We start from the raw sequence: 7039 nt of genomic DNA on the forward strand, positions 1-7039 counted from the left end.
ATAGTCTAGTCTCCTGAGTTTCATGACAGAGCTGACAGCAATTTTAAACATTCCCAGGGCCAATTTGGCATGAACAATGGCAACTTTTAATGTCTGTACCTTTCAGCTGAAGCAGACAGGCTGCAGGGAGCAGTTCTTGGACATTCTCCACTGTCACGTGTACGGTCTCTGTGTACACAAAGTCCAACAGGATTTCCATGGTAGAGGCAGTTAGCCCTTGGATATCAACATAAGGTTTCCCCTTCTCTGAAAGCTGAAAATTCACAGGGTAGAAAAGAATGGTAGTTTTAATTCCACAAGATAAAGACAGAATTTCAAATCTAAAAACTTAAAGGGATGTTAAAATACATCTTTTAAAATTTATAGTCTAAAGGGCCAGGGACTTAGCTCAGTGGTTCCGCCGCCTGCCTGGCAAGTGAAAGGTCCTGAGTTCAATCCTCGGTCCCAGAAAAAAAAAAAAAAGTGAAGTGTGAAGGCTTTAGGTCCAATCCCTAGTACCCCCCCACATATACAAATGCAAATATGGTATATATTTGAGCTTTTATTTTATTTAGTTTTTGGTACCGGAGATCGAACTCAGGACCTTGCACTTGCAGGGCAGGAGCGGTGCCACTGAGCTAAATTCCTGGCCCTATCTGTACCTTTTAAAATAGAGTGGGCAGTTATTTGTACCCTCAGGAGTACACAGAAGTGGAATATCAATTTCACTAGTGAATAATTTAAAATCTTGATTCCATCTTAAAACCAATATAAAGGGGCTGGAGATTTAGCTCAGTTGTTTCGCCTCCTGCCTCGCAAGTGCAAGGTCCCAAGTTTGATCCCCGGTATAAAAAAACAACAACAACAAAAAAAAGCACTATAAAGAACAGAATGCAAAAGTTTCATGAACACACCACTAGTGTCCCTGAAATTGTAAGATAAAACACAAATTTCAACCAAATTTTGTTCTTAAAAGGACTCTGTGGGTTGTGGTTCTACATCCTCCAGGATTACCTATTTCCTGTCATCTGTCCTCAGACTCCACAGGGTAACAATGAAAAGGAACAGGCAGATCACTGTACAAAGCTTTCTTCTTTAATGCTGAATACAACTGAGTTGTCTGATACTTTTTCAAAACACTCTGTCACTGTGAATGTAGCCTGTGGCAGAATCCTTGTCTAGCATGTACAAGGCCCCGCGTTTGATCCCCAGAGCACATGTGCACAAACACACAAAATTCACCTTATAAAATATTAGGTTAACTTTTATTTTGGGAATACAAGAATAACTGGCAGTATATTTAGTTCAGGGTATCTCCTATAAATAATGACTCCTAATGAAGCCATATAACTACAGAAAATGGTTTAAGAATGGAAATCTTAAGAGCTAAGCATGGTGGTGCGTGCGTATAATCCTGGCATTTAGGAGGCTGAGACAGGAGGATCTCCAAGTTTGGGCCAGCCAGGGCTACATAATGAATTCAAGGCTGAGACAGACTACCCAATGAGAACCTGTCTCAAAAAAAAGCAGACATCTTCAACTTTACAGGACAGTGAACTATCTGAAAGCAGATTACCTTATGAAGAGTTTACTAAACTTTAGTTTAAAAATTCATATTACTCACAAAACTCCAACATACGTCCATTATGAACTAAATGGCTTTATCATCTTTGATTTCTCCCTTAGCCCAGACAGTAATCAAAAGGGATTCTGTACCAAATCCAAACCCAAATCAATTCCTAATGTTAAAAAACATCACTAGTACATTATTTTGGGAAAACATATTAGGTTTATTAACATTTAACATAGCACAAGTATTTAAAAACAATTACTGTCACAACGCATTAAATGCATTCAATACTAATGATACCAAGAACACTTGTATTCCAGAAGTTTCTCATTCAATAAATAAGATACATTCTCCTTACTCAAATAGTTCAAATATGGAACTGATTTCATTTATGTAAGAACCTAGAGCATTTTATATTTATAGTTTGATTTACAGTCAGTCAGCATGCTGCTCACTTAGTATTATTTCATCTGATTCTCACGGTGACTCAGTAAAGTAGTTAACTGATTTCTGCCACTTAAAGCACAAAGAAATTTTGTGACTTGATCAGGGTCATTTAACTAGTAAGAGCTAGGTAAAACCCAGGGCCCTGCCCATAGTCTTGTTAGATTTCTTAGTTGAGCATGTGAGGCCTGGAAGAGAACAAGGAATCATCTAGTTCAACCACTTTATTTTACAGAGCTTCCCAGTGAAATGAGGTGATTATCAGAGTTCATACAGAATTACTAAAAGATCTAAGCCTAGAACCCAGGTCTGGACTCTTTTAAATCAATTACTCTTAAAAGTAAAGACAGAACCATATGGCATTTTCTTGTCTGGTAGCAGTTTTTTGTTTTGTTTTGTTTTGGTTTTTTTGGTACCAGGGATCAAACTCCGGTCCCTGTGCTTGCACAGCAGGTGGCGAAACCACTGAGCTAAATCCCCGGCCCCTGGCAGCAGTTTTTAAAGAAAGAAATAACCAGGTGTGGTGGCTCACAAGTGTAATCCCAGCACTTGGGAGGCTGAGGCAGGAGGATCACCATAAATTCAAGGCCAGACCCCCAAAATAATTACTGATGAGAAAAATAATGCTTTTGTGAAGTTTCATACTAATTTCTGATTGTGGAAAAAAAAAAACAGTGAAAATTTTCTTCAAGTTGACATAAAACAGGATGCACAGTATGTAACTAGGAGCAAGCAGTCTGAGCCCATTTCCTGCCCAGGATTAAATCCTACCTCTACCCATACATGTCATGTGATTTTGGGCAAGTCATTTAATATGATACTTTGCTCCTTCATCTGTAAAATGAGATGGTAATAGCTACTCCTACAGTGAGACAACAAACACGTAGCACAGTAGCCAGTCCACACAAGTTGTCACCATCATTATTACGATACGATCTCTCCCACTCAGCTCCAGCAGCAACATCTTCACTGAGGTGATTGGACTAAAGAAAACACTGCTGGTGAGAAAACCTTTCTTTTCTTTCTTTTTTTTTTTTTTGAGACAGGGTCTTGCTATGCAGTTCAGGCTGGTCTCAAATTTGTGGTGATCCTCCTGCTTCAGCATCCCAAGTACTGGGGATACAGCCATGTGCCACCACATCCAAGTTTAGAAAAAACTTTTTTCTTTTTTTTTTTGCCAATGCTTGGGATTGAACCCAGGCCTCATGCATACCAGTCAAGCACTCTACCACAGAGCTACACTCCCAGCTTGTAGAAAAACTTTTTAAGAAGTCTTATCATGGCCAGGTGTATTGTCCTACACTTGCAATCCCAGCACTCTGGGAGGCTGAAGCAGTAGGATAAGAAGTAGAGACTAGTCTGAGCAACTTACCAAGACTCTGTCTTAAAATAAAAGTGAAAAGGAGCTAGGGAGCCAGGCACAGTGGTGCATGCCTATAACCTAAGCACTTGGGAGGCTGAGGCAGGAGGATTACTGCAAGTTTGAGGCTAGCCTGAACTACATAGGAGAGCCTGTCTCAAAAAACCAAAATAAACAAATACACCAAAAAGGGTGTGAGGATGTAGCTCAGTGTGAAGGCCCTGGATTCAATCTCCAGTACCATCAAAAAAAAAAGAAAAAAAAAAAAGTGTTATCATAGTGAAATAATTCAGGCATATATCTAAGTATGTAATAGCTGGGTATGGAAGTCCACACCTGTAATCCCAGCACTTAGGAGGACTACATAGCAAGACCCTGTTTCAAAAACACCAAAACCAACAAATAAGGGTGGTAAATGTAGCTCAGCAAGAGAGCATTTGCCCAGGATGTGCAAAGCTCTGGGTTTTATCCCCAGGACCTCATAAAACAAAAATAAAAAAGCTTTCTTTGAGTAATATATTCAATCTTAGAATATATTCAACTGCCTTACTTTATACCTCAGGTGTTTTGTCAGGTAATTACTAAGCAGCACAGGCTGGCCCAGAACTCACATTTTCTGCCTCAGTCTCCCAGGTGCTAGAATTACAGGTGTGTGCCACCACACCTAGCTAGTATTCCTTTCTCCTCCTCCCTCCTTCCTTCTCTCTCTCTCTCTGTGGTGCTGATGACTGAATCTGGGCCCTGCACATGCTAGGCAAGTGCTCTACCCCTAGCCCATTGGTCTTTTGGGAGCAGTACCCCTTTTCTTGCTAAGCCAAGCTTTTCCCATTTCCCTTTGTTAACTGCTTATACTCCTGAGTTAGTGTTTTTTCCAAGTCATACCCTTTATAATGGGCATAATGGTACATGCCTGTAATCTGGGTACTCAGGAGGCTGAGGCTGGAGGATCACAAGTTTGAGGCCAACCTGGGCTACATAGTTCAAAGCCGGCCTGAAGTGCACAGCGAGTCCCTGTCTCAAAAATGTTATACTCTTTATATCTGCATAGTTATTCATTAAATCCTCCTCTTCCTCTCATTTGAAAACTACGCAGAAATTGTTCTTTTTTTTTTTTTTTGGTACCGGGAATCAAACTTGGGACCTTGCACTTTCGAGGCAGGCAGTGGAACCACTGGGCTAAATCCCCAGCCTACCCTGAAATTGACACTGAATGAAATTTGCTTTTCTTCATATATGTCTAGGTAAGGGGGTTGATTTTTGAGTCAGCATCACTATATAGTCCAGGCTAATCTCAAACTCGGGATCCTCCTGCTTCAGCCTCCCAAGTGCTGAAACTATAGGGAGTGTCTTCATATATTGTTAGGAGTTAGATGAGATCTGGTTTCCATGCCTCCTCTTTCCTTCCTTCCTCCTTCCCTCCCTATCCCTCTGATACTCACTTTAGAAAAAAACTGGAAGACAAATTTGAAAATAATAAGTAAAAGCCAGCTGGATGTGGTAGTATACTCCTGTAATCCCAGCACTCGGGAGGCCAAGGAGTATGGAGAGTTTAAAGGCTCCAGGGCAGACTGGACATTACATGTAAGTTTCATTTGTGTGGGACAGTTCCCCACTTACCTCACTGGTGAACATGGCACAGAAATAGTCACTGCAGGCAGCCAGCACAATCCGATGGGCAGGAAAGTCTTTCTGCTCTACTCTCAGCGTCACATCACACAGGGTATTGCTCTTCCTGAGGGAGTTCATGGAGTTGAGGATGGATTTAGCATGAGTATTCGTCATTATGTCTTTGGGGGCCATAATGCCTCCCATCAAGCAATACAGAGGAAGAACAAAAGGGATCCTTGGAATCTGCAACAACAAGAGAATAAAATAAAGCGGAGATGTGAATAGGCACTGAACATCCTGAATTACCTTTACAAATTCAGAATCTAACAAGTTTCCCCAGATCCAAACACCCACAAGTGGAGAGCACTCCTGTCTCTAGCATCACCACCACAATCTAGACACCAACTATTCAAGTGAAAGTTACCTCTTCTGCTAGATGTGGTGGCACACGCCCGTAATTCCAGCACTCTGGCAGGCAGAGGCAGGAGGATCACAAGTTTAAGCCTTGCCTGGGCAACCTAGTGATTTAGCGAGACGGACTTTTTTTTTTATTACTCACTAAATAATGCTTTGACAACTATTCACACAGCATTTACACTGTATGGGGTATGAGTAATCTAGAGATCACTTACAGTATATGGGAGAACATGCACAGGTTATACGCAAATACTACATATGCCATTTTATGTAAGGAACTTTGGTATACAAAGATTTTGGTATGGGGGAGGGTTCCTGGAACCAATCCCCAGTAGACATCAAGCAACGATTTCTGGGGAATTAAATGGGGGTAGTTATTAAGATAGTCTTTTATTGTAATCCAAAACTTTCTGAAATAAGCCAACAAAAGAAAAATCAAACTGTGGTCTTCAAAAGTCCATTACTAGCCAGTGTGGTGGTGCATGCCTGTAATCCCAGCACTCGGGGAGACTGAGGCAGGAGGATCACCGAAAGTTTGAAGCCAGCCTGGGCTACACAGTGAGTTCAAGACCAGCCCGAACTGTATAGTGAGAGCTTGTCTCAAAAAAGAAAAAAAAAAAGGTCCATTATTCACAGTTACAATTTTTGAATAAGAAAACTACAGCCTACATTCTCACCTACTTCTGTTTACAGTTAACAAGTTACTCTATAAACACTCAACATTTTCTCCAACAACTCTGCAAGATCCATTTTATTTATTTATTTATTTTTTTATTTATTTTGGTACCGGGGATCGAACTTGGGTCCTTGTGCTTGCAAGGCAGGCGGCAGAACCACAGCTAAATCCCCGGCCCTGCAAGATCCATTTTATAGGAAAGGAAGGGATTCGGCAAAGCATATGTTTTCCAAAGAGTTCCTTAAGTCAACTTAGTTTCAACTCTGAGGATACAAGAAAGGTCTAATGTCCACTGGCTGTGACGATTTTCTGGGGCGCTACCAGGGCTCTGTCTGTGCCTGCGCTTTATAGTGAAAGTCACCTCAGTGCAGAATGGTCTTTCTCTCGGGATTCCTGTCTCACCCAGCAGTCACAGTCACCCTTCCCCTCACCTTTCGGAAGGGATCTGTTCTCTAACTTGAGCTAACACCTGAATAGAAGGGTTCCACCAGGGGAGATTAGGAGCGGAAGAGGGGTGCCAAATTCTAAAAGGCTCAATTCCAGGAACTGAGGAAGCGAGGTCTCTTCCTCAGACAGCTCCAAGTATACAGCTGGCGAGGCGGGGTGGGACGTTGGGAGGGGCGCAGTGCGGGGGACAGTGGAGAGGGGACGCTCGAGGCCAGATGCCCCCCACCTCCTCCTCTCCCTAAGTCTCTAATTCCACCTGGCAGGGAGACGAAGGATGGGGGCAGGGACACAAGCGGGAGCTGGGGGTAGGAAGGAAAGGGCTGGCTGGCTGGCAGCAGCTCCGCGCAACTCACCTCGGCTGCCGGCCGCCCAGCCAGCGAGGTCCGTCCCCGCCCGAGGGGATGGGGTGGGTGAGGAGGCAGCAGGCGGCTCAGCCCGCCGAGCGCCGCCGCCCAGGCCCAGGGGCTCTGGAGGCGTCGCCCTGGTCTTCCGGGCTCCGCTCTCCGGGCCGCGCGACCTGATGACGCACCAGGGCCCC

At 43.2% G+C, this 7039-nt stretch overlaps 1 protein-coding gene across 1 annotated transcript in view; it reads right to left on the bottom strand.

Moving 5' to 3' along the window:
* Klhl12 (kelch like family member 12) overlaps positions 1-7037 on the bottom strand; it is a 28425-nt gene extending 21388 nt beyond the window's left edge. Inside the window, exons 1-3 of the mRNA XM_004862207.3 lie at positions 6855-7037; positions 4971-5204; positions 100-253 (exon numbers count right to left, since the gene is read on the bottom strand). Coding sequence (XP_004862264.3) covers positions 100-253; positions 4971-5165 — 349 coding nt within the window. The 5' untranslated portion in view covers positions 5166-5204; positions 6855-7037. The remainder of the gene's footprint in view (positions 1-99; positions 254-4970; positions 5205-6854) is intronic.
* Between the last annotated feature and the right edge of the window lie 2 nt (positions 7038-7039).

Source organism: Heterocephalus glaber, unplaced genomic scaffold (genome assembly GCF_053883595.1).
Source record: "Heterocephalus glaber isolate CG9 unplaced genomic scaffold, H.glaber_assembly_v1.0 deba00001600, whole genome shotgun sequence".
In the NCBI taxonomy this organism is placed as follows: domain Eukaryota; kingdom Metazoa; phylum Chordata; class Mammalia; order Rodentia; family Bathyergidae; genus Heterocephalus; species Heterocephalus glaber.